At 45.2% G+C, this 25,188-nt stretch overlaps 3 protein-coding genes across 3 annotated transcripts; all 3 read left to right on the forward strand.

Moving 5' to 3' along the window:
- The first annotated feature begins 381 nt into the window (after window positions 1-381).
- Window positions 382-16,893, forward strand: LOC133719920 (uncharacterized). Its single transcript, XM_062146114.1, has 2 exons — window positions 382-1,840; window positions 16,329-16,893. Exons 1-2 carry the CDS (start codon window positions 1,448-1,450, stop codon window positions 16,455-16,457), a joined length of 522 nt encoding a protein of 173 aa, XP_062002098.1. The 5' UTR covers window positions 382-1,447; the 3' UTR covers window positions 16,458-16,893.
- LOC133720756 (uncharacterized) lies at window positions 4,991-7,089 on the forward strand. The gene is made up of 3 exons (XM_062147224.1): window positions 4,991-5,356; window positions 5,431-5,633; window positions 7,083-7,089. Exons 1-3 carry the CDS (start codon window positions 4,991-4,993, stop codon window positions 7,087-7,089), a joined length of 576 nt encoding a protein of 191 aa, XP_062003208.1.
- A 4,103-nt stretch (window positions 16,894-20,996) lies between the features above and the next one.
- LOC133721849 (phosphoenolpyruvate carboxylase kinase 1-like) lies at window positions 20,997-22,502 on the forward strand. The gene is made up of 2 exons (XM_062148590.1): window positions 20,997-21,891; window positions 22,059-22,502. Exons 1-2 carry the CDS (start codon window positions 21,117-21,119, stop codon window positions 22,103-22,105), a joined length of 822 nt encoding a protein of 273 aa, XP_062004574.1. The 5' UTR covers window positions 20,997-21,116; the 3' UTR covers window positions 22,106-22,502.
- Window positions 22,503-25,188: the final 2,686 nt, after the last annotated feature.

Raw genomic sequence — 25,188 nt, forward strand, 5'->3', positions numbered from 1 at the left:
TTCGGCGTTTTCTTATTAGCATGCAGAAAAATTTCATGTACCACACCTTCTTTCGAAGCTGTCATAAGAAAGCTGATGATAGCTTCCCTACAATTGCAGTTGCTTGGTCAGCACTTAATAGTATTAATTTCTTCTTAGAGAAAATTTCATGGGAACCACAATATTTTCCACATCTAATTGGGTAATTTTCTCTTATATTCAACCTTATTGGTCCAGGTTCAGCAAAAAAAAAAAAAAAAAAAAACATTATTGGTCCAGGACTCCAGGGAACAGATAAATATGAGCTCGGTTACTCCGCATCACAGAGAAGTATTTACTTCATTTACTTGTATACATACGAATAAGTTCCTACATGTACCGTTCCAAGTTTTTGCCGTTTATTCATATATAGACGCAACCAATTTCTATCCATCAAAAGAGAGTTTCTGCTACCGATGTCTAAGCAGAAAGCTTTCGCCGCAGGGATACCTGATGACGGTGATGCTACCAGAAGCAGCCGCAAAAGAGGTATTACTACCTTAGCTCTCTCTCTCGTTAAAAAGTCCAAGAGATATATAATAAATTCACCACCACCACCATCGACAACCACGATTTGTGATCTATCTGACTTTATAGTTGTCGAAATACTTTGTCGACTTCCTTACAATATTAAGGTCGTATTTCAATGCAAGTGTGTATCCAAGAGATGGTTTGCTCTCATCTCTGATAGTTATTTTGTTAGCCGTTTTTTATGTCAACATGATTGCCAAACGAAGCCTCTTGTGACTTCTCATGTTATAAGCCCCTATACGGATTACCTCGTCTTCCAAACTTCCAAGCATTTTGTCAATGAATTTCCTCCTACCTTTTCGAGCTGATAAGCAACCACAATTACTATATAATGAACCAATTGTGGAAGCAACTTTCAATGACTTGGTCTTGTGCTGCTCAACCAAGCATTATCAACGTGACTACTACAACTGCAATCCACTCACCAAGCAATGGGTTGCTCCCCCTCCCGCCCCTCGAGCTCCCTATTCGAAAGTGCAGGTGGGATTCATTTGTGATCCCTACTATGATCATGGAATTAGTACCAGAAGTAGTAGTAGCTCTATGATGAAGCTTAATACTGGGTATAGGTGCAGGGTTGTGCGAATCCTCCCAGATGAAAGATTTCAACCAGGACTGGGTTTATATGTGGAGATCTTCTCTTCTGAGACAGGTGAATGGAGAGAGTATCAATTACCTAATCTAATAGAGTTAGGAAAGTTCGGTTGGTTCATTAAATGGCAGCCTGGCGTTGCTTTCAATGGCAAGTTATATTGGTACAATGATGGTGGCTTTACTTTTGAGTTGGATCCGTTCAATATTAGTAGTGGTGGTGATATTATTAATAACAAGCGTCGTTTCAATGTAGAACCGAGACTATGCATGCTTCCATTTATGTGTGTGCCAAGGGCGTTTGCGAATGTATCCATTCTCTATAGCGGGATATATTAGCATTTGGGAATTGAATGAAAAATCCGGCAAATCGGAATGGTGCTTGATATTTGACAAAGTTTCTCTGTTGGATATGGTTTCCAAAGATCCTAAGATCACTAAAGAAAAATCACGCAAATTGGACGTGTTAGGTTTCCTCCCAAGCAATGAAGATATCATATATTTGAAATTTCCTGAACAGATAGTAATGTGCAATCTTCGTGAAAACACTTTAGAGAAGAGTCCAGTTGATCCACCTATAAACATTCGATTTGGTTTCAGTTGCTATGTTAGTCAGTTTGCAGTTGATCGCTCTACAACCATCTATCCATATGTGCTCCCGTGGTGGCCTACACCGGTTCCTAGAATCAATAAACCAAAGGTTTTGTTTGGCTCCAAAACCAGTTGGCTTGCAAACTGTCTCTTTTGAGCGTGTGCGCAGGCGTGCCAGCACCGTGGGGTGCAGTCGTCGGGGTAGTCCCTTGACCTGACTTCTTCTTCAAGCGTTTGTGGACGAGGAGAGCACCAACCTCGCCACAGGGTTCTTCTCTAGCCTTACGGATAAGGACTTTCTGCCTTACGGATAAGGGCTTTGGGTGTGATCTCTTCGCGTCACCGAATCGATACTTAGTATTGCAGACTAAGCAGAGCAATCACTGGGAAGTTTGGAGAAAGCACGGGTTGCGCTAAAGCGTGACTTTAGCTTCGCTGGGTTGCGAGGGCGTTACCCTTGCTTCGCTGCTAGTAACGGTGGCGGTTGCGCTCGCAGTCGGCTCGCTGGGAGACTGGGACTGGAAGTACGGTCGCCGGGTTGGTCTGGTGATGCTGACAGTCGGCTCTTGGAGAGACTAGGACTGGCGCACGGTCACCGGGTTTCAACAAGGTTGAAGGTTTGCTCCGGGGAGGCTTTGTAATCGCTAGGATTGATTGATATGAGAGAGGTCCATAATTCGTCCTTGAAACCTGGTATATATACCTAGGGTTTTGACTGCTCCTTGTTGTAGAAGGACTATTGATTGAAGTTTCCTAGTCAATCTCTGCTACTTGACTCCAATAAGGTTTCGTTTTCCTCATGGATTCCGGAATGGGCGAACCTATAACCCAAACCCTAGTAGGCTTATTTTTGGGCCGCAGGTATCGGCCCGCTGTGCTAGATCCACTAAAGGATATTGCCAAAATTACTTTTGGGCTCAAACATTGCCCCCCAGGCCTCGAAATCAGGCTCATGAAAATGTAACTGATTGAAGGGGACTAAAACGACGCGTTCAATACTTGAAACGATGTCATTAATGAGGGTTGCGTCCTTTCGCTCGCGAAACGCCTTTCTGTCGTATCGTTTCCCTCACAAAATCTCTTATTTAAATCCGCAGCCACTTCAGACCTGTCACATCAGAAACTCTTTTAGTCTCCTAAACCCAGAAACCCTCTTTTGCACACATCTTCCTCTTCGAAACCCAGAAATGGCTCCCCCGAAAAAGATAGTTATCGATCAAGAAGAAGAACTGAATGAACAAGCCGCCCATTCTTGGGGAGCCAACATCGGTGCCAGCCTGATCCTCCAGACCATTATCCAGAGACCCCTGCTCCTCAGACTCTCGAACAATCATGCCGGACTGGGTCCAACGCCACGGGATTCTTTCCCGGCCGACGCCATCGCCTTCTATGGCTTACCTGTTCGCCGCCCCATCCCAGTCCTCCGAAGGACTCCTGGGGATTTTACCAGTTGGAGTGCCCCTAATCATCGATCAAAAATAGGGCATTGGCCATCTTTTATCAGTGCGGCGGAGCTTTCCTGGTATCGTGAAGCGCGAGCTCGAGATCTGGCTCGCTGGAACGCAGCAGGTATTACCCATACTATCGATCTTTGTTTTCGTCTTCCGCGCGGTGGCAATCGTTCGCCACTCGCTGCCTTTCTCTGTTTTTGGAACACCGCCACCAACACCTTTGATTTTCGATTTGGCCAAATGAGTATCACTTTATTGGACATTCTCACCATCACTGGCCTACCCATCGACAGCGAGCCTTATCTGCATGGCCAATTCGACTCTGATACCTTTACTTCCACCATGGCCCAAAATGGTCGCAGCGCTCATAGCGGCTCCTATCCGCGGTGGTTGGCTTATTACCGCCAGGAGCACAATGCGACTGGCGGGATTGCTTTCTTGGAGTACTGGCTCTGTAAGTTTATCTTCTGTACTTCCTCCTGTAAGCCCACTGGTGCCTGGACCTTTCTGGCAACGGCCCTCTACAACGGCTGCCGCGTGGGATTAGGACAACCAGTGCTGGGTGCCCTCTATCGCACTTTGTACCAAGCCACAATGCATCCATTCGAGACTGGCATTTCTGGCCCTTTTTGGATTCTTGACTTCTGGATTCAAATTTACTTCCCATATTTTCTTCGCGACGACATCCCACTGCTTCCACCTACTGATCAACTCCTGGGACGATGGCTCAGTCGCGATGAAAGGTACACATCCCCTCCTTATTCTGAGTGCTTCACATACTTGTACCTTCTGCACGAGATGCCATACTGCGACTTAGTGCTAAGTAGAAGATTCACGGCTCCGCTTGAACACGGATTTCTCCCTGGCGCCTCTCGCTACAGTGATCGCGCGCGCTTGGCCTTTCGCCGCGCGATCTCCTGTTCTGACATCAGGATTGCCGCTGACGAACTCAGTTACGAACTCTATGCTCCCAACCACTTTGCTCGCCAACTCGGCCTTGTTCAATTAGTGCCATTCCCTCTGTATGATGCTTGGAACTATAACACCTCTTGGCGTAGATTTGGGCCTCTTTCTGGGCCTCCGCCAGCACAAAGCACACTCGTACTGGTTGACCTCCCTGACTGGGCTAGAGAGATTGACTCTGTGGATGGGACTGAGGAAGGATACGAGGCATGGTGGGCAGAAGTTTCTGTTAACTGCTGGAGGCAACAACATGATGAGCTATTCGCTGCCATTTTCGGGAAACTGCGATACCCCTACCCTGCCGACGTTGATCTACTTGCTCGCGTCCCTGAAGACGCTGCACAAGTTCCTCATCCTGCTGCCGAGCCGGCTCCGCGACCCGCGCGAGCCCCACGTCAGGCCCAGGCTGGTATCGTAATCCGCGAACCCCCTCAAGAGGTAAATATCCTGACTCGTGTTTTGTCCTTTGTTCATTTGCTCTTCCCTTTTAATTCAAAATTTTGCTATTCCATGGAAACGCGCCATCCTCTGGCAGTCGCGCAGCCAACACTTCCCAAGCCACTGGCCAGTCTGGGAAACAAAAGGCAGTAATGACAGAGCCTGAAGAAGAATCCTCCTCTGATGATGATGACTCGCAGACGGTAAGAACTTTTTGTTTGAGTAAATCATACTTCCTCCACTAATCAAACCTAATCTTCTGACCCCAACAGATCGCCGCCCTCTCGGCTCGGAAACGCAGTCGCTCTGATCCCCGAACTGACCTATGGGCAGAAGATGAACCAATCGCTGACCGACTGGTAAGACACAAGCCTACTCAGTACTTGTTAGCAATTTCTTTCCATTCTATGCGACCATGTAACAATCCTCATTCGCAGGTTCGCCATAGGTCCTTGAGACACACTGAAGAAGGATCTTCAGCTGCTGGTGAAGGCACATCTGCTTCCCAAGCCCAAGCGCCAACTATTGTGAACAACTCTCCACCTCCTGCGGGCGCTGCCAGTAATGCACAGTTGGCCTTGATCCCAGTGCAGATCATAGATGATAGCTCGCCTGAGGCCGAAGATAGAGTACCGCTACCGGATGCACCTCACAAGGAACCAAGCGATATACCTGTCCTGGAACAGATAGCGCCTGACTCAATTCCTATTCCCAGCGAAGCTAACCCAGAGGCAATGCCAGCGGTCGTTGTGCGTGAGCCCCCAGCCGAGGAGGTATTTCCTTTAACCAACTAATTCATTATTACTTCCTGGCTTAAATATTCTATTCTGACAATACCTTCTTCCAGAATCCAAATGCCTTCAACACTGAGGACGCTGTAGTTGAAGCTGTAGAGGCAGAAGCTGCTGAGCCCGCTCTTAATATGGTTGGTCAGGAACTTCTTCCCCCTGCCCCCCAAGTCACTGAAGCCGAAGAATTGGGAGACCTTCCTGAACCAATGCCAGAGGCAGCACCTGTCGCTGAGCAACCAACTCCCTCTACTCTGGACAGGTTAGCTCGCGTACTCGAAGTGACCCCTCATGGGGTCGTAGATGAAGCTAGAGAAGGCCTTCGTCGCTTCCTGGGCCCTGATATCTTGATTCCTGGTGCGCCCGTGAGAGTCTTAGAATATTTGAGGGTACTTCTCCGCGAGGGAGCCATCACTGAAGATCAGTTCCAAGAGGTCGATCAACTGCTGCAAAATCTCCCTCAGGGGCTCAATGAGCGGGCAGTCGCGAACGCGCAGGCTAGGCAGACCGAGACGCACTATCAGAACCTCACTCAGCACACAGAGACTGCGCGCGATTTCTTGAGTGACCAAGCTAACCTCATCAGGGAACTGACGCTCGAAAGGAACCACTTGAGGTCCCAGATTCAGGCTTTTCAAGCCCGGTTAACTGACGTTACTACCAGGCTTACTCATGCGGAGCCTCAGTTAGAACAACCTCTCGCTGCCTTCGAGACGCTATCCCAGGAACTGGCTCAGGCTCGCGTGGCAGCCCAACAAGCTGCGCAAGCTGCAGCGGATGCTAGTTTTCGTTTAGATGAACTTTTCCTTCGCCTGACCCATGCAGGCCGCAGACTTTTGGGCCTCTAGAATTAAGCCCATGTTTTGTATGAACAATAATATTATTATTAACTTAATATTTAGCCCACATTGCTTGGCCCAAATACATATCAACTTAACTTCTCAAACTGTTCAGCGCTTTAATTTGTTTTAATGCTTTTAAAACTGTTTGAAAAGATTGAAAAGATAATCTCGAAATGGAGCGGTTACCTCCTTGGAGACTGCCCCGCCTCCCACGCGCTTTCAATTATCTTCATTTCCGAGATCTTAGCATTTAACACCAATTGATACGCTCATTGATGGCAGTGAGAATATCACAACCACCCATCGTACGGTCAAGGCCACTGAGACTGGCACTATAAATACCTGCACTCTGGGGAGATGATATACACAAATGAATATGGGCTTCCCAGAGATAGTATCACAATCTCTACTTCTCTTCCTCCAATTTCTACAATCTTCTCCTCACGATATTAGCCTTAGCCTCAAATTCCTAGGCCTTATGGCTTAACCTCAATACCTGGGTAGGTCTTATGGCCTAACCTCAGGTCCAACCACATGTCTTTGGTCTCTGGAAGTCGCGGTGAAATCCACCGGTTTCATTTAGATTGAAGAACATGTGGTGCTCCGGCCGCGGCGGAACCCGATTCTGAGGGGTCCCCTCTCTCAGATTGCCCGCGTGGAGCAGGAGGAAGAAGGGCGGAAGACCAATATGGGTCGCCTGTTCTTGCTCTGTAGCCTACCTCCAGGGTCTGACTGCGTGACTTATGTTTTTCCCTTGGAGGTAGATGTGGTTGTGAGTCGCACTCTCCGTGAAGACCATCTCCATCCCGGAGGGTAATCCAACCAAAAGGGTTGCGATGGATTATTTCCTTCCTTTTTCTCTGGTACAGACAGTAACGGCTGCAACTCAGATCAGAGGAGGCATGTGGGTGAAGAGAGGGAGAGTATGAATGCCCGAGCACAGCCCCTTCGCTGCCACAAGATCCAGAAACTCTTAGTAGATCTGTAACTTTATGGTTTTTACTCTAAGCCACTTCTGGCCTTGTAAACCGCAAATGTAATTATTTTGATTTGCACTTTGTACTGCTCTTTGGCCGCAAAGCCACTTTATGAATGACAGTTTTTAACACTTTTTGCAAATCAATGTATAAAATAAGGCCTCAGGTATAGGCCATTACATGCATTCTTGACACCATAATGTCAAAGAAAAGAAAAATTGACAATAATAACAAGAAATTTGAAATTGTTGACCGAAAATAAAGCCTCAAATAAGTCCTGAAAATAAAGCCTCAGATAAGGCCTGAATGTACAGAGTGTTGCCCCCCTAGTATTCGTAGGTGAAGCAAGTACAGGATACTAAGGCCACAGAAAAGGCCTGAATATGGATGAAGCGAACCTGGGGAGACTAAGGTTGCCCCCCTGTCTGAGAAGAAGGTTGATCTGGTGGATCTTCAAACTCCCAAACACTAGGGTAATATTTCTTCAGGAACCGCCCGTTAATGGGATTGCGGTGGAGGTCGCCATCCAAATCTTTGAGGTGAAAGGCCCCGCGCTCCAGAATGCGATGAACAACGAAGGGTCCTTCCCATCGCGGAGTCCATTTACCGCGACCGGTCAACTTCTCGCCAAAAGGCAAAACAGCCTTCCAAACCAAGTCACCCTCTTTGTAACTACGGCCATGCGTCCTCTTGTCATAGGCGCGAGCAATCCGTTGCTTTTCCAAAACCAAGTTGTCCAAAGCTGCCAAGCATTGCTCGCTGAGATCTTCGTGTTCTTGCCACATCGCCTGAACATAATCTTCCCCGATCAAGTGATGCTGATCTTGGACGCGCAGAGACTGGACGTTGATCTCCAACAGTAAGATGGCATCATGACCGAACTTTAGTGCATAGGGGGTCGTAGCAGTGGGATTCCTCTTGGAGGTACGATAAGCCCATAAGGTCTCATACAACGTATCGTGCCACTGTCTAGGGTTTTCAACAAGCATCTTCTTGAGCAAGGTGATAATAATCTTGTTACTGGCCTCTGCTTGACCATTGGATTGGGCATAATATGGTGTGCTGTGGACGAACTGGATGCCCAAGTCCTTGACAAGTTTCTCTACCTCGCCGCCCATAAATGCTGCCCCCCTGTCTGAGACCAACACTTCTGGAATGCCAAACCTGCAAATAATATTCTGAAAGATAAACTGGCGAATGGTAGCGCCGGAAGCTTCCTTCAAAGGTTCAGCCTCAACCCATTTCGTGAAGAAATCAGTGGCTACAATGATGAACTTATGCTGGAGCGAGGAATGAGGGTGAATCATCCCAATCAAGTCCAAAGCCCAGCCTCGGGCAGGCCAAGGTTTAATAATGGGTTGCATGGGAATATTGGGAATGTGCTGCACTGGACCATGCGGCTGACAGTCTTGGCAACCTTTCGCGAACGCGATACAGTCCTTCAAAATGCTGGGCCAATAATACCCATGTCTTCTGATAAGCCAATGCATCTTGGGGCCTGCTTGATGGGCCCCACATACTCCCGTGTGCGCTTCGCGCATCAACCTCTTGGCTTCGCGGCCATAGACACAGCGAAAGTCTACGCCATCTTCCCCACGTCGTCGCAGCTCGTCACCTCTGAGGAAATAATTCAAGGAAAGAAAACGAGTCTTCCTGTCTGCTGTAGGGTCTGGTTGCTTGAGGTAGTCAATCAGCGGAATGCGCCAATCGACGTCAATAGGCTCGAGAACCGCGACAACTGGATCATCCGGTGGGTCAGGCCGCGCGAGCCACGAGGGCAGTGTGCGGCGCTCGACCTTCAGGATGCGCTCGCGAACGCCATACTTCAATGTAATGCCTGTAGCCAATTGAGCGAGCTCATTGGCCGCAAAGTTGCGCTCACGGGGTATGTGCTCCAAATCCGCATCATCGAATTGATCCAGAAGCTCAATGGCGCGATGCAAATAAGGTATAAGAAAAAAGCTTTCACACTTGTACTTTCCTTGGAGCTGGTTGATTATAAGCAAAGAGTTGCCGTGTACCTGAACGTCCCTTACTCCCAACTCTAGCAAAACCTCTAGGCCAATGATCAGGGCCTCATACTCTGCTTGATTGTTTGTACATTTGAATTCCAACTGGAAAGAATAAGAAAAACGATCGCCCGCTGGATTCTCCAGAACAATCCCTGCCCCTGCTAACGTTTCCGTTCTTGAACCATCAAAGTACAGTACCCAGGGCTGCAAGGAGATTGTGGCTTGATACCGAATAGCGTATTCTGGGATGCGCGCTAAATCTGGCCGAGTTATGGTCACAACTGCTATCTCTAACTCCTTCACTACGGGGATGTCCAAGGTAGGGTGGTGTGCTAGGAAGTCTGCGATAGCCTGTCCCTTTACTGCCTTTTGTGGCACGTACTGTAGCGAGAATTCAGATAAAGCCAATACCCATTGGCCAATGCGGCCTCTCAGAATAGGCCGCGACAGCATGTACTTGACCAAGTCAGTCTGAGCGATGATGCAAGTGGTAAAGGATAACATGTAGTGGCGCAGCTTGCATGCTGAGAAGTACAATGTGAGACACAGCTTTTCCATCGGAGTGTACCTTGTCTCGCAGTCTGTGAGTGTCCTACTAAGATAGAATATGGCATGTTCGACACCATCCTCATCGTCTTGGGCGAGCAGGCTGCCAATGGAGGCCTCAGCTGCTGAAACATATAGTTTTAATGGGAATCCAGCCCTAGGAGGAACGAGCACTGGTGGGCTCGCCAGGTAGGCCTTGATTTTATCAAAAGCCTCTTGGTGTTTATGCTCCCAGATGAACTCGCTCTGGCCCTGTAGCTTCAACAAAGGAGAGAAAGGCTGGATCTTACCTGCAGAGTTAGAGATAAAGCGTCTCAAAAAGTTGATTTTACCGAGCAAACGCTGCAGCTCTTTCTTCGTGCGTGGCGGAGATGCGTTGATGACTGCGCTCGCTTTGTCTTCAGGGACCTCAATTCCCCTCTGATGGACAATGAACCCAAGAAAGTCTCCTGCTTGAACCCCAAAAACGCACTTAGCGGGATTCATTTTAAGCTTGTGCTGTCGCATGCGCTCGAATACTTTCCTGAGATCTGTGATGTGATCCCCTCTCTTCTGAGATTTGACAACCACGTCATCAATGTAAACCTCCAAAATCTTTCCAAGGATGTCATGGAAGATTAGGTTCATGGCTCTTTGATAAGTCGCACCAGCGTTCTTCAGTCCAAAAGGCATAACCACATATTCAAAAACGCCCGCGAACCCAGGGCAACGGAACGCGGTTTTGTGTCTATCTTCTTCTGCGACCGGAATCTGGTGATATCCTGCAGTGCCGTCCATGAAGGACAATAATTCATGTCACGCAACGGCGTCTACCAACATATCCGCGACCGGCATGGGGTAGACATCCTTAGGTGTAGCAGTATTAAGGTCTCTATAGTCTACGCAGACCCTCATCTTGCCATTCTTCTTGCGGACAGGCACTATGTTAGATAGCCACTGATTGTATTTGGCCACCCTGATAATGCCTGATTTATGCATTTTTTCAACCTCCTCTTTGACGAGGATTTGAGTTTCTGAATTCATTCTTCACGGTTCTTGTTTCACAGGCCTCTTGTCAGGGAGTGTTGGTAGCTGGTGGCAAACCAAGTCCGGTGACAGGCCGGGCATATCCTCGTACTTTTCCGCAAAGCAGTCTTTGAATTCTAGCAATAAGTCGATAAGCCTCTGTTTCTCGCTAGGCTCTAGGTAGGCGCTGATAGCCACTTCCATGGGCTCATCTGCTGTCCCGAGATTGACTTTCTCGGTAGGGTCTCTGACTTTGGGAGGCGTGTCGTCCAACGCTGCCGGAGCGAGCTGAATCTCCACCTCATCCTCTTGTTCCTGATCAGAGAGTTTTTCTTCAACGATTTCCAAAGTCGCGATTCGCTCATAGGCCTCCTTTTCCACTAGATATGATGATAATCTTTCGTACAGCGAGTGGAGGGCCTCTATCCCTTCCTCTGGAAGGTCGTAATCCATTAATCGTTTAAGGGTTTAGGCACAGCGTGGCCAGGCCTTTCCAAGCCTTCTTTTGCGAGCGTAAGCCCCCATTGTGCCAGTTCAGAGGCCGTCACCCCTGTAGGGCGGCCTTTGTTATCGAGGCCACTGACTTGCAATGGAGCAATATGCTCCAAATAGTACCTGGCATCTACATAGTTTGCGGAAACTGGGAATGGACGAGGATCCGCTTTGATCACCTCAGCTTTATCTGTCTCCCTGTTCCACATAATAAGTTCCTGATGGAGGGTTGACGGAACACAGTAGCTCCGGTGAATCCAGTCCCTTCCCAGGATAGCGCTGTAGGCCGCATAGCAATCTGTCACAAAGAAAGCATAAACTCCCTCTGCTGGACCTACCTTGATACGCAAGAAAAGTAATCCCAAGGTCTTTGTTACAGTCCCCGCGAAGTTCTTGAGAGTGAGAGACGTTGACTGGATTTTCTCCTTCTTGATTCCAAGCAAGTGCATGGTCCTAGTAGTAATGACATTAACAGCAGCTCCAGTATCAACCATGATCTTGCTAACTTTGGTACCGCCAACGTCCGCCGTGATGTATAAAGGTCTCATGTGCTGGACCATAGCAGGTGTTGGCCTAGTGAAGCTCATGAAGAATTCTTTACTGCTGGCGTCCTCTGTTTCCAGACAGACAATCTCTTCTACCGGTGTTGTGACCGCTGACGTGATCTGCAGGGGCTGTGTATTACATTCCTCAGCTTCTACGTATTCCTGAGCCGCGACCGGTATTGCATACCGCGCTGGGAGCACATAAACCATATTGCAGGACGTATCTAATTCACCTATGTCGTCCTCCAGGTTGAGCTTGGGTTCGTTGACAGGGATAACTGTGTTGAACTGTTTAGCCAACCTGTCTACTAAGGATTCCTCAGTGAGGCCTTTTACCTCACACTGCTCATGCTCCTGAACCACGGGAGCTTGTTCAGGGGAAACTGATTTTGGTTCCCTAGCAAAATCTGCCTCTAGGGGAGCAACTACTACATTCTGGACTTTTTTAGGTCTCCACTGTAAAGTGTCGGTAGTCCTATCTTTGCCCCCCAGTCTCTCGAAAATTGAGGATTTGGCTTCTGGTTCATCGCGAAACACACGGCGCTTGACGTGCGGTCGCCTGGACGGTGAGCTCTCCTTTCTGGCTGGCGGAAGTGTTCTCTCCTTGGTAATTCTGCAAAAAACACTGGGCTCAGAAGCCCCTATTGCTGAGCTCGCTTGCTTTCGCAAACTGCGAGGGGCCACTAATGGCTTGGCAGCAAGTGCTTCCATTTCCTTCTGATACTGCTCAGGCGATTTGACCAATTGTGAAGGTTTGATCAGGCCCTGATCTAAAGCCTCGAGCGTGCGCTTGGCTTCCCCAAACCTGCGCTGCAGTTTTCGCTTTTTGGAAGGACTTATCTCCACTGCCTTCCCCTTCTCCCTGGTGTACCACTTCCCTTCCTTGATGGTAGCGGTTGAAGCAGGTGGGATGTAGGGTTTTGTCAGAATGTCTTTGTGCTTGTTTGTAGCCTTCGCCTCTGTCTGCTGATCAACCATAGCTGCCCTCAGCTTCTTAAACAGATTGGAGTCCTTTGTAGGTGACCCCATTTCCTCCCTTTCTCTCGGGCTGGAAGGTTGATAGTTTCGCGATGGCGAGGCCCACTTGATGGGCGGGAGAGAGCCAAAATGAAATGTCTGCTCGACCTCTTCGTGCGACACTTGGATGCCACACTCTTCCTTGCACCGCGAGCATAACACTACGGGTGAGGCTTGATCAAATGGTTTAGCCTTCTTCTGGGCAGTGGCCTCGTTAAGCTCTCCTTCTCGCCCCTTTGTGTTCAAATCCAGGGTTGGTTTCCTCTGGTTCTGCTTGGTCCAGTTCACATCGACCATGTTGATCCCAGTATCAGGAAAAGGGTTTAGGTCAACAAGCGCTGCTGCAGTTACTGGAGCCTCCACTTGAAGACTACCGTTATTGAGCCATACCTGAATCTGGTCCTTGAGCTTCACACAGTCAGCTGTATTATGGTTCCACAAGTTATGGAATTTACAATACTTCTTTCCTTTCAGCTGATCTGGTCGAGGGAAAGGTCCAAAGTCAGTCTTCACCATCTTCGCGGCGATCATCTCATCTAAAATCTCGTGTGCCTTGTTGGCATCATAGGTATACGCCGCGAACTCAGGTTTAGTGAAGGCCATCGATTTGAGCTTGACAGGTTCCTTGGAGATTTTCAGTTGCTTCAAAGCTGGGTTCTTTCTCCCTGTCAGTTCATAAGCGGCGATGTCGCTCTCTTCTTCCTCATCGTCCTCCTGAACCAAGTCCTCACTATGATATTGATAGTAAGGATCATACGTAGCCGGCTGGTAGCTCAGGGCCGCTATGGTGCGATTTTTCCCTGGTACATATGTCCCTCTGGACGCATTCTTCCTGGCATCAGTTTCTCTGAGGAGATGTTCGAAGCTTCCCACCTCTGTGATGAGCTCTCCCATTGACTGAATCATGCTTCCATGCTGCTTCTTTCGCTGGCGCGGCTCTAAGCCTTTGATTGCCAACTTGATCAACTCTTTCTCCGGCAGGATCACATTCAGTTTGGCCTTCTGAATCTGGAAGCGCTGAAGGTAGGCCACAGCTGACTCCGTGGGCTGTTGGGCCATCTGGGTGAGAGAAGCCAAGTCTACCTCAGGTTCTGTGGCCCCAAAAGTCTCTCGAAAGAGCTTTTCCATTGCAGGCCAATCTGCCACAGTTCCTGGTCGCAGTTTGGAGAACCACCTAAAGGCAGCCCCTGATAGGGAAGTGCCAAAGATCCTGCACTTGAGGATGTCATCATTCTGGTACTGGCCGCATTGTACCCTGAACCTGGCCAAATGAGTTGCCGCATTCTCGGTATCCTCCCCTGAAAAAGTAGCAAATATGATGTTTTTATAACCCCTGGGGAAGGGCGCGAGCATTATGTGCGGTGGGAAAGGTCCCTCATAGACCCCATCCATCTGGGCTCTAGGGTTAGCCTGTCTGATCATCTCCTCTACCTCATCTCGTCTCACATATTCTGGATCCGGAGGAGGAGGAGGTGGTATTGCCACTGTATGGCGAACAGCCTGCACAGGTATTGCTTGGTTTACAGCCGATGTCCCTTCTCCCATCTGCACAACGCGGGTTGTAGCTGGTTGTTGAAGAGTCACTGCTGGCATAGGCATCTCTTTTGCCAAAGCTGTTATCTTGACCGGGTTACCAGCCTGGTCAATCCCATAATAGCTTCCTGGCAGCTCTTGGTATACATTCTCTGCCCCATCGTTGTCGTACTGAATGAACACAGCGGAGTCGGACGAAGTTTCAACACCTTTCGATGCCTGCTGCTTCTGTCTGGTGGTCTGTCCACCTGACAGTGTGGTTTTTTCCTTGCTGCCGCCAATAACCAGGGTTCGTTCCTTATCTCTCAACTGCGTGGTAGCAACGGTCGCGGCAGGTGTAGCGGTACTGCTGCTACCCTTTTCCCGCTGATTTGGCGGCACATATTTACCTGAACCAGATGGTTGGCCAAGGGAACCAAGGATAGCGTTAGGATCTCCTAACGTCTTATTCAACACTTCTTTAGCTTGGTTCAACTCAGCTCTTTGCATGGCCACCTCGGTTGCGAGAGTTGCTCCATCTTTGCGAAGACCTGCCATATCTGATGCTGTTTGCTTGGTATGATTCGCAAGAGCATCAATGATCTTTTTCTGCTGCTGACTCTGGGCATCTGCAATGCTTATAGCTTGAGCTTTTAATGCACTCTCAGTTTGTGACATCAGTTGCTCAGTTTCCACAGCTTGTTGGGAAATACGCTGGTTTATTTCGCGTAAGATTCTATCTGTTTTCGCGTTTTCCCTTTTCAGATCAGCAGCCATTTTCTTGCGATGGTTTTCAATGTTTTCTGAGATGATCGCGCATGCAGCCTCGACGGTCGCTCCCTCTGGAATAGGTTTCTCCACGAAATCCTCTGATTCTTCACTCTCCACCGTATTGGAGACAGGGGTAGTGACAGGCTCACTGGCCTGATTAGTAATGACAGTTTGACCCTCAATAGCGGTCGAGTGACTCTCTCCCTGTTCAGTTGACATATCGGAGAATTGGGGATGAAGGGAGAATCTTTGAATCACTTGTTCTTCTGACAGACCACGACAATCCGCGCGAGGATGCGGTTTGTAACTGGAGGTCTTGTGTTTTGAGCAGTTAGCGTAGCCCTTTTTGTAAGGGTTTTCGCTTGACTTCCCAATGGCTAACGTTCACGAAGAGACACTTAGTTGGTCCCACTGGGCGTGCCAAAATGTTTGGCTCCAAAACCAGTTGGCTTGCAAACTGTCTCTTTTGAGCGTGTGCGCAGGCGTGCCAGCACCGTGGGGTGCAGTCGTCGGGGTAGTCCCTTGACCTGACTTCTTCTTCAAGTGTTTGTGGACGAGGAGAGCACCAACCTCGCCACAGGGTTCTTCTCTAGCCTTACGGATAAGGACTTTCTGCCTTACGGATAAGGGCTTTGGGTGTGATCTCTTCGCGTCACCGAATCGATACTTAGTATTGCAGACTAAGCAGAGCAATCACTGGGAAGTTTGGAGAAAGCACGGGTTGCGCTAAAGCGTGACTTTAGCTTCGCTGGGTTGCAAGGGCGTTACCCTTGCTTCGCTGCTAGTAACGGTGGCGGTTGCGCTCGCAGTCGGCTCGCTGGGAGACTGGGACTGGAAGTACGGTCGCCGGGTTGGTCTGGTGATGCTGACAGTCGGCTCTTGGAGAGACTAGGACTGGCGCACGGTCACCGGGTTTCAACAAGGTTGAAGGTTTGCTCCGGGGAGGCTTTGTAATCGCTAGGATTGATTGATATGAGAGAGGTCCATAATTCGTCCTTGAAACCTGGTATATATACCTAGGGTTTTGACTGCTCCTTGTTGTAGAAGGACTATTGATTGAAGTTTCCTAGTCAATCTCTGCTACTTGACTCCAATAAGGTTTCGTTTTCCTCATGGATTCCGGAATGGGCGAACCTATAACCCAAACCCTAGTAGGCTTATTTTTGGGCCGCAGGTATCGGCCCGCTGTGCTAGATCCACTAAATGATATTGCCAAAATTACTTTTGGGCTCAAACAGGTTTGCCAGGTCAAGGTCTTGAAACAATTTGAGATATTCCTGGTGCACCATGCTGGGCAGCAGGAGTCACAGATTCAACAGCATCAGGCATCACAGTTTTCCGGCATCAACCAAGCGTTGTTCATCTGATACAACAACTTCAGTTCAAAATGACTTTTTGGAGGCTGACAATGAGCTTGGTGGTACATGTTGTGTATTTGTTAAAGGAGTACAGGGATTACTGAGGCATTGCGGTTGCAAGTGGTAGTTGATTGATGTACTGTCGTAGTCTGTAGAGCGAAAGGAAGTTGCAGCTATAAATTGAAGAACAAGGTCAAAGAAATAAGACTGATCAGAACTAATACAAGCATATGGGTTCTCCAGATGCAAATAGGAAACATATAACACAATCTGTAATCGAAATTCATGATGATTGAGAATCCTGAATTGGATGAAACGTTCAGCAGTATGATCGATCATTACATTGATTTTTTCTTTTTCTTTTTTTTACAAAATTAGTGAGTCTTGTACTCTTTATATATTTCATGAGGAATTTGCTGCTCATTCTCTGTACTAAGTGGGTGATTGCAAATAACAACCTGCTGCATTTTAGTCTATAGAGTAATGTTTTGAACAAATACCAATCATACTGAAACAATATATGCGAGGATCCATGTGTTATGTGCTGGTGTATATATCAGCAGTCTTATCAGCATTTAGCTCCTCAACCTGCAGCTGTCTGGTTAGCTTGGTTGTTAAGTGAGTTGGGAGCTAGCTCCTCTTGTATTCTCTATTACTGAAGTAAAAAGAAGGGCGTTCTAGTGCGTTGTAGATTCTTATCCAAGACTTGTATCATTTGATGATATATGCCATGTGAATCGCTAGAAACATGTAAAGAGTGTGGCTGACCCAATAACTAAAGTTTGGTAAGGAAACCGGAGCAGGCTACCATGAGACAAAAGATCTTCTTTCTAGAGAGATTCTATTCGATTAGAGCAATTTCTCTAAACCACAATCCTCTTCAACCTCGATCACGCCTGTAGTTTGACAAATTCATCAGATTAAATTTTCTATAAAAAAACAAATAAAAAAAAAAAATAAGTCGCGCAGAGGTTTATTGAGAATTCCTCCCATGTGGTATTTGTGCCAAATTGTATAGCTTGTGCTTAGGCCAAGTCGCCAAACACCATCCAACTCCAACTGTCACAACAGTTGATTAACATACTTAAACTCATAATTAACAAATAAACAACACTCCAGAACTCTTCATTTAATATTCAAACCACATACTTAAATTACAATCCTGGGCCGTATGATCGACATCAAATATATGAAGCCAGACTGATATAAACTGAAAAGAGTGAGCGCATGCTGTGCTGACATCAGAACCTAATTAATAATTGATCTGTATAAGGTAGCGTGTAGCGTGAAGTGTTTCTCCAGAAATTGAAATAGCTAGGGGATGAAACCTCGGACGATTAGTACTGTTGATTGATTTAACAAATAAAGACATGAATTATGAGATGTTTGACGTGATGCGTCATGTGTGACGATTCGAAACCATCCAAGTTTATGGCATGCACTAGGTTATTCCCCTTATAACTATACTGCAATAAAGGAAAAATGCATGATTTAGACCCCCATGAAAGTAACCGGTTCGATTCTACAAACCCTTGAAGGAATGCATGAGGACTACAGTTGCTGTAATCTAACTCATGAAATAATGCAGACTCACCTACTTTTTGTTGTCGAATCCACTTACAGTCCGATTATTTCGTCGCTACTAGTAAAAGTAAAGAGGAAACTCATCAATTGAATAGTTTTCTTTCGTTTTATGCTCTTCCACGTAAATAATATAGTTGATCTTCTTGTTCATTATCTCGATGATATGAGAATATTGACAGTATGCATACATTGTATTGATTCAACCCTTTTCAACCTTTGATTATATAAGTGTTTAACACATCAATCATCACAAGCACCATGGTTTTTCAGAAAATGGCATGGCTTTGATGAGCTTGTTAACACTATTACACTAGTCATTCCAAATGTAGTACACAAAGATGGAAAATGAAACAAGATTCTTTTAGACTTTTGTGGTGACACATAAGGAGTGATAGATATATATTATTCCATCACGGCTTGAACATTCACAATTATTAATCACAGTGATCATATGATAATCCAATAATAATGTTTAGAAGCCTGTATATAATACTTATCATCCCGAGCAAATGGATAAATGATAATTTTTATTTCTGAGATTTTAGCTTAAATAATGTACGGGATCTAATACTAGAATATTCCAAAGTTAGGTAGGAAACTGCAACCTTATTTTTTGGTGGGCTCTCCAACAAAAGCCCTCCTGCTTATCTTTTCATGGTTCCTCATCCTATTATGTACTTCCTTAATTAAAGGTGATTCTTTTTAGCTTTACCTTGATATTTGGCCTAAATCGAAGAATCATATCTCAAAAGAGCTCATATAATCTTCAATAACCCCATGAGATTGGCTCCACATCTTTAAATTGATGTATCCTTCTTATAATATGATATTACAGTCCTGATCACCTGGTCAGTTGCTGACCAGGGATCATTTGCTCAATCACCGTCCGATTTCAATCGGACGGTTCACAACTCTCTTCTCTTCTCTCATCACTTAGCTGTGAACCGTCCGATTTCAATCGGACGGTGATTGAGCAAAAATTCCATGGTCAGCAGCTGACCATTGGAACGGGATCGTATGACACACCAGTCCTGATTATATATATTGTGAGCCAGATAATCAAAACCTCATAGAACACAATAGAAGATAACCGTTAAATTTTCTGTAATATTATAACTTCATAAGAACTATTCTAAGTTATTCGAATATCCTTAATTTTTATAACATAAAAAATAGAGATCACCTAGATGAAAAAGAAGTTAAGTTTTAATGCAAGTGCAAACATGTCACAAACTATAGCTTCTTGGTTTGAAGTTAAGCAAATCTTAATTGGTGTCTATTAATTTGTGGTATATATTAACAGTAGCAGGGAAGGAAAAAAGCTTATCCTTATCTTCTAGACCCACCTTGCTTGCTAGAACTCTAGAAGCCATAATAATGGTACGTCGGACCACGGCAGTAGCATATGCTGGACCAATTGGATTCAAACTTGTTTCGTACCATTACTTGGTAGGCTAGGCAACCTTAGTGTACGGCCATGTTTATCTGCTTTTTCATTCATTCACAGTGTAAAGTTCAATAATGCATGTTTTCGAACAATCACAGATGAAAGGGATATATTGTTTCTGTTGCTGGGAACTGTTTGCTTTTGATACCTTTTTACTGTGCAAATGATCATCATCGAGATTTTGGTTCCCGCTATCAAGTAATTTTAGTGGACATAGTTTAGTCTTCTTTCGATTATTGGCTGGTTATATAATGGGAAATTGGGGAATGACTTGTATGCCAACATTGAGTCTCGAAGAGACTAGATAGAGAGTTATGGGCTTACTAGACAATCCTCTTGCCCAGCCTATGTAAACTTGTTTGCTATCTTACATTTTTTTTTATCTTTATTTTGAATGATTTAGACATTGGGTAGAAGAAAAAGTATACCGTACGCAATAATGTTTCGGTATTTTGATAGTAAATTAGCTCCTTAATTACAGCACTAGACCAACTCTTTGAAATCATAAACTATTTTGGAGCCAAAACGAACTTATCTACCACCACAAAAAATGAGCGTAGATTTGTATTAAAGTGATTTACTTGATGTGCCAATTCACTAATTAATATATCTTAATCTAATCCTAAATTTGATCCAAATAATCACACCTCCAATTTTTAATCACCTTCTCTCCCAACTAGGCTAAGTGATGGTATTATACGAATGGCAAATGGCCATATATACTCATATTCAAGAAATGGTCCAGAATTTGAGAGTTAGAAGCTCATAGCACACGATATCTTGTCCACTAAACAAAGAAGCTTATTTTAGCTCAAATCCATCATATGGATAAATAATAAGACATTTTAATTCATCTTGATTAATTTGGTTCCCATTTCACCTTCTTTTCTCATTAACTTATAATAAGTATACAAAAATTAACAAGTTTGCTCTCTATTAAACTCATAATAAGTTCGAAATTGATTTATAATTGTATAAAATCGTGGATGACGAACACTTAACCCGCCGAACTGTATATATTGCATAATTATCATTCTGCTTCTATTTTTAACCTATACGTATTTGTATACACGTATTTTTAAGCGATAAATATAGTAAAACGTTATTCGTATGCGATAGTAATTTAGTATAATTAACAGCAAAATACACTTCACTTCTTTTCAAACTAAATTGTTAACAAATTTTGCACAAAACTAATTGTTAGACCTTGGGGACACTTGTGTCATCTAACTCGAAGTTCCCAAACCAAATCCGAATCCGAATCCGAAGCCAAAACTAAAACCAAAACCCACTCAAACTCAACCCTAAACCCTCTTGATCAAGCAACCACAGCCGTCCGATCTCCCCATAACTGGTTCAAATACCCCCTCCTCTCCCTACTTTTCTATTCAAATATTTTTTTTTTTTTTCTAGGGTCAGAATCATTGAATGGTAACTGACCAGAAAACCTTTACCCACCAACCGAATATTCCTTTCGAGTATTCCACTCTCTTCCTTTCTATAAAACCAAACTAAGTAACCAGAAACCACCTAAACAACCCAAAAACACCAAAACCCCCCAAACCCAAGACTCCTCCTCCTCCCAAACCCAAAGCTCCAATCTTTCACCCCAAAATCCCAAAACCCAGAATCCCCAAATGTACGACACGCTCAAAGACACCTACCAACTCTTCGAAGAAATCGGCCGCGGCCGATTCGGCACCATCCTCCGCGCCTTCTGCCCCGTCTCCGCCGAGTCTGTCGCCGTCAAGATCATCGATAAGTCCCTCCTCACCGACGAAACCGATCGTGCATGTCTTGAAAAAGAACCCAAGATCATGTCCCTCTTATCTCCCCACCCCAACATTCTCAAAATCCACAACGTTTTCGAAACAGAGGACTCCATGGCCATGGTGCTCGAGCTCTGCGAGCCCGAAACGCTCTACAAGATCGCTCACCGGCCGTTGCCGGAGCCGGAAGCCGCCGGTCTTATGAAACAGCTGTTGGGAGCTATAGCCCACTGCCACAGAATGGGTGTGGTGCACAGGGATCTGAAGCCGGAGAATGTTCTTTTTGATTCAAGAAACAATCTGAAGCTGGCGGATTTTGGGTCGGCGGAGTGGTCCGGTGAGGGAGGCTCCATGGAAGGTGTGGTGGGGACGCCGTACTACGTGGCGCCCGAGGTGTTGATGGGGAGGTTGTACAATGAGAAGGTGGATGTGTGGAGTGCGGGTGTGATGTTGTATATAATGTTGGGTGGGATTCCTCCATTTTACGGCGAAACGGCGACGGAGATCTTTGAGGCCGTTTTGAGAGGGAATCTAAGGTTTCCGCCGAAGGTTTTCCGGGGAGTTTCGCCGGCGGCGAAGGATCTGTTGAGGAAGATGATGTGTAGAGATGTTTCAAGAAGACTATCTGCAGAACAAGCACTTAGTAAGTTTCCTACTTTGGTCTGGATTTTTGTGTTGCAAATTGATTTTGGTTGGTTTGGGTTTTCCTTTTGGGGATTGAAGTAGGAATTTAGATTTACTCTCTTTGGGTAAAGAAATTGAATTTGTTGGGACTTTACTAACAAAGTTCTTTTCTTTTTGTGAATTCAGGACACCCATGGATCTTGAGTGGTGGAGAAGCAAATCCAATGGACTGATCTGACTTCAAGAACTTAAAGAGCAGCAATCAGTCAAGAGGAAGCAACCAAGTATATAAGTTCCCAGCCATGTATGTTTGTGAGTGTGAGAAGAGATAATCCCACTTCCCTCTCTTAGAAGCGCATAAGCTCCTGGATGGATCCAGAAGAAGAGCTTGTAGTTTTTGTACTTTTTGTAATGTTTGGAGAGAATCTGAGATTGTAAATAGAAAGGGGTTGAGGATTGATCCTGTCCTTCCCCCACCTTCTCTGTTTTTTTTTAGTCAGAGAGAGAGATTAGGAAGTGATGAGTGAGAGCAAATGAAGTACTCCCAAAAAAGAGAACCAATGCAACTTTAGTCCTTTGTCTATTTCAGAATGTAAACCATGTTTTGTTAATGCAAAATGTTTGGAAATACGAATGTGTTTTGGCTTTGGAATCTGAATGTTTCACTCTTTTCTTTCTTTCTTCTTCCGTTGATGGTGGAATAGATTGGTGTTCTCTGATAAGGGATTTAGCATATACCTTGACATATCCCCAGCCTAAAAATTTCCATGTGCAGGTGTCAATTTTCTTGGCAACCACATCGTTTTGTGGAAAAAGATGTCCCTGCTTTCTACGTGTATATAATATTATAAGCATATACTTTGAAAACCTACCAGTCAATAAACCCCCCCAATAAGGCAATAAGTAAGAAAACCCTTGCAACTTTCGTGCAAGAATGGGTTAGACAAGTCTATGAAATTGATAATTTGACTTCGAGGGCAACAAGTTCAGATGCACAAATTTAAATGCAAAAAATAGTGAATGCATAGTTCTGCTAGAGGATAAAGTCTTTAGTGTAGTCGTTGCAGTATAGAATACGTCCGATTCACTAATTATATTTTGAAAATTTGATATCTGCATATGTATTTGATATATCATTTTCTCTCATCCTTCCTCAGTCGTATATATGACTCCGTCTAATTAATTTGCTTGTCTGATTGATCAGTCGAACCGTTTAACTAAAAGACTCGTTGGAATAAGAAGTTAGAATATAGGGACCAAAGGGGCCAAATGCCATTATTAGAGAGAAGCAGCAGCATGTGAGCTGTCCAAAAGATATTGAAAGCATCCACCATCTGGCCTCCAGGACAAGAAAGGTTTTTGATAAACAAGTGTTATCATATATATTTATCCACTAAGCAAAGTAGAGAAGGACAATCTAATTGATTAACTATTTGTCTATTTCACATCCAGACGTACTAGTCACTGTGAATGAGCCTTGATTTAGGGGCAGGTGGCAGTGGTGGCATCTCCATCAATAATTGAGAAGGGCCACAGCTCACATGGGAAAGGCAGTGGCGCATGGGATATTCCAACTCCAACTGGGGAATTGTTTAAGTAACCAAACCAAGTGAGTATGTACGTGGTTAGAATCACCAGGAAGACTTGGCACATAGATGTTTGATCAGTAAGGCTCCATATCAACATGTTTGGTGCTCATTGGAGAAGTTGGTTTGGTTCCAGAGGCTCGATCTGTACAGTCAACAGTACTTCCCATGTGAGCTCCCTTGGAACATGTAATCTAACCCGAATCTTATTGCTTTTTGGTCTGCTGAACTCAGTCTGACTGTGTCATTTCTGTAAATCTGTATGTAATTAGGATTTTATTTAATTAGGATATCCTGTAATTATGGAAAAAATGTTTTTTATTAGAGTTAGACTACTCTTTTGTACTTGTATATATACCCTCATTGTGGGATGAATAGAATTATCGAATTAACCCTGAATTGAAGTATTCTTTTCTACTTGGTATCAGAGCAGGTTCAATCCTTTGAACTTGCGCTGCATCCTTTGAATCCTGAATCCTGAATCCCGAAGAACACCACAAACCGCTGCGTACCACCACCGTTGAAATCAAACCATCCTGAATTTCAAACCACCATCACCCTACCTTTTTTCAAAAAAAAAAAAAAAAAATTTTTTTTTTTTCAAAAACATTCATATCCATCTTGAAACCCTTGAAAATCCAATCATGCGAAAATCATGAATTCCTCAATGATCCAATTAGAGAAACAGGCTATGGGGCATTCGGTGACTACCGAATTTTCTGTTATGGCTCAACGCAAACAGGGTCCTCCAGGCTTCTCAGGACCTTTTCCACACCGTCCTCTAGGTAAACCAAATCCATATGCAAACAAAAGGTGCATTATCTGTGGGGAATTAGGTCATAGCAAGGAGCGGTGCTATGAAGTGATTGGTTACCCTGATTGGTGGGACTTCACCAAGAAACCGCGAAAGAATCTGGGCAAGGCCGCTGTTGCTACTAAAGAGGAAGTTCACCTAGACAATGCCTCCCCTAATGTAGCGCAGTCAGTTATGAAGGGTAAGGTTACTTTTAATAGTACATGGATAATTGATACAGGTGCATCTGACCATATGACCAATGACCCAAGTCTTGTGAAAAACCTTAGACGTTCCCCTCAAGTCGTTGTCTCTACTGCTGATGGTACTCCAACTCCGGTCACCGGAGAAGATTCTATTGCTTTATCTGATACCTTAACCCTTGAATCTGTCTTAGTTGTTCCATCACTAGCTTATAATCTCCTGTCTGTTGGTCAAGTTATTTTAGCTCTTGCATGTATTGTGACATTCTATCCGTCTTTCTGTGTGTTTCAGGACATTCTGACTCGACGGATTCTTAGTTATGGTGTTAGAAGGGGGAAATTATACTATCTGGATCTGACAGAGACTGGAAAGAAACAGAAGCATCTTTTGGGACAAGCTAATCAGATCAACGGGGTAGAGAATGCGAAGGAAGCTGTATGGTTATGGCATCGCCGTTTAGGTCATCTATCCTTTCGTTATCTTAAGAAGCTACAACCTCAATTGTTTTCAGTTGTTAGTGATTTGGATTTCCACTGTGACATCTGTGAACTGGCCAAGAGTCACCGTATTTCATATTCACCAAGTCTTAATAAAAGTCCTGTTCTTTTTATGAAGATTCACTCCGATGTCAGGGGTCCTGCGAAAATTCCTTCTCTTTCTGGAGCTCGGTATTTTGTAACGTTTATTGATGATTGCACTCTCATCACATGGGTGTCATTACTGAAGAATAAGA

The sequence above is a fragment of the Rosa rugosa genome, chromosome 7, assembly GCF_958449725.1.
Source record: "Rosa rugosa chromosome 7, drRosRugo1.1, whole genome shotgun sequence".
Lineage (NCBI taxonomy): Eukaryota > Viridiplantae > Streptophyta > Magnoliopsida > Rosales > Rosaceae > Rosa > Rosa rugosa.